Here is a 454-nt window from a genome sequence, read left to right on the forward strand (position 1 = left end):
TATATATATATATATATAATGAGACTTAAATAATCGTACATTCGCTATTCTTTTGCCGCTCTTTATTTCGTTCTTCATCCTGGCGAATGTGTGATAATAAGATGCAACATAGGTGATAATGGACTTCTCGTCTGGCCTGGCTGTATCCACGTCTTCTGCATCCAGTAACCGTGGTATGCCGAGTTCTGAATTAGCAACGTCAAAAGCATAATTGAGATTATCGATGTTCTTATTTTGCTGTAATTCCGACCAATTGACCAAGTCCGGTCTGTGAGCATGTATGAGAGCGTTGAAACCGAGTCCATTCCTCCAGGAGCCTATTTGTATAATGTTTAAAATATTTAAAATTTTTCTTATATATATATGTGTGTGTGTGTTTGTGTGTGTGTGTGTGTGTGTGTGTGTGTGTGTGTGTGTGTGTGTGCGCGCGTGCGTGCGTGCGTGCGCGCGTGCG

The 454-nt window shown here is 41.2% G+C and overlaps 1 protein-coding gene across 5 annotated transcripts in view; it reads right to left on the reverse strand.

Moving 5' to 3' along the window:
- The window catches only part of LOC108684942 (spectrin beta chain, non-erythrocytic 5), a 78,023-nt gene that overhangs the window by 18,212 nt on the left and 59,357 nt on the right, over nt 1–454 (reverse strand). For all 5 annotated transcript variants that reach the window (XM_018189491.1, XM_018189489.1, XM_018189493.1 and 2 more), the window contains exon 5: nt 40–317. In XM_018189491.1, coding sequence (XP_018044980.1) covers nt 40–317 — 278 coding nt within the window. The remainder of the gene's footprint in view (nt 1–39; nt 318–454) is intronic.

Source organism: Atta colombica, unplaced genomic scaffold (assembly GCF_001594045.1).
Source record: "Atta colombica isolate Treedump-2 unplaced genomic scaffold, Acol1.0 scaffold141, whole genome shotgun sequence".
Classification (NCBI taxonomy): Eukaryota; Metazoa; Arthropoda; class Insecta; order Hymenoptera; family Formicidae; genus Atta; species Atta colombica.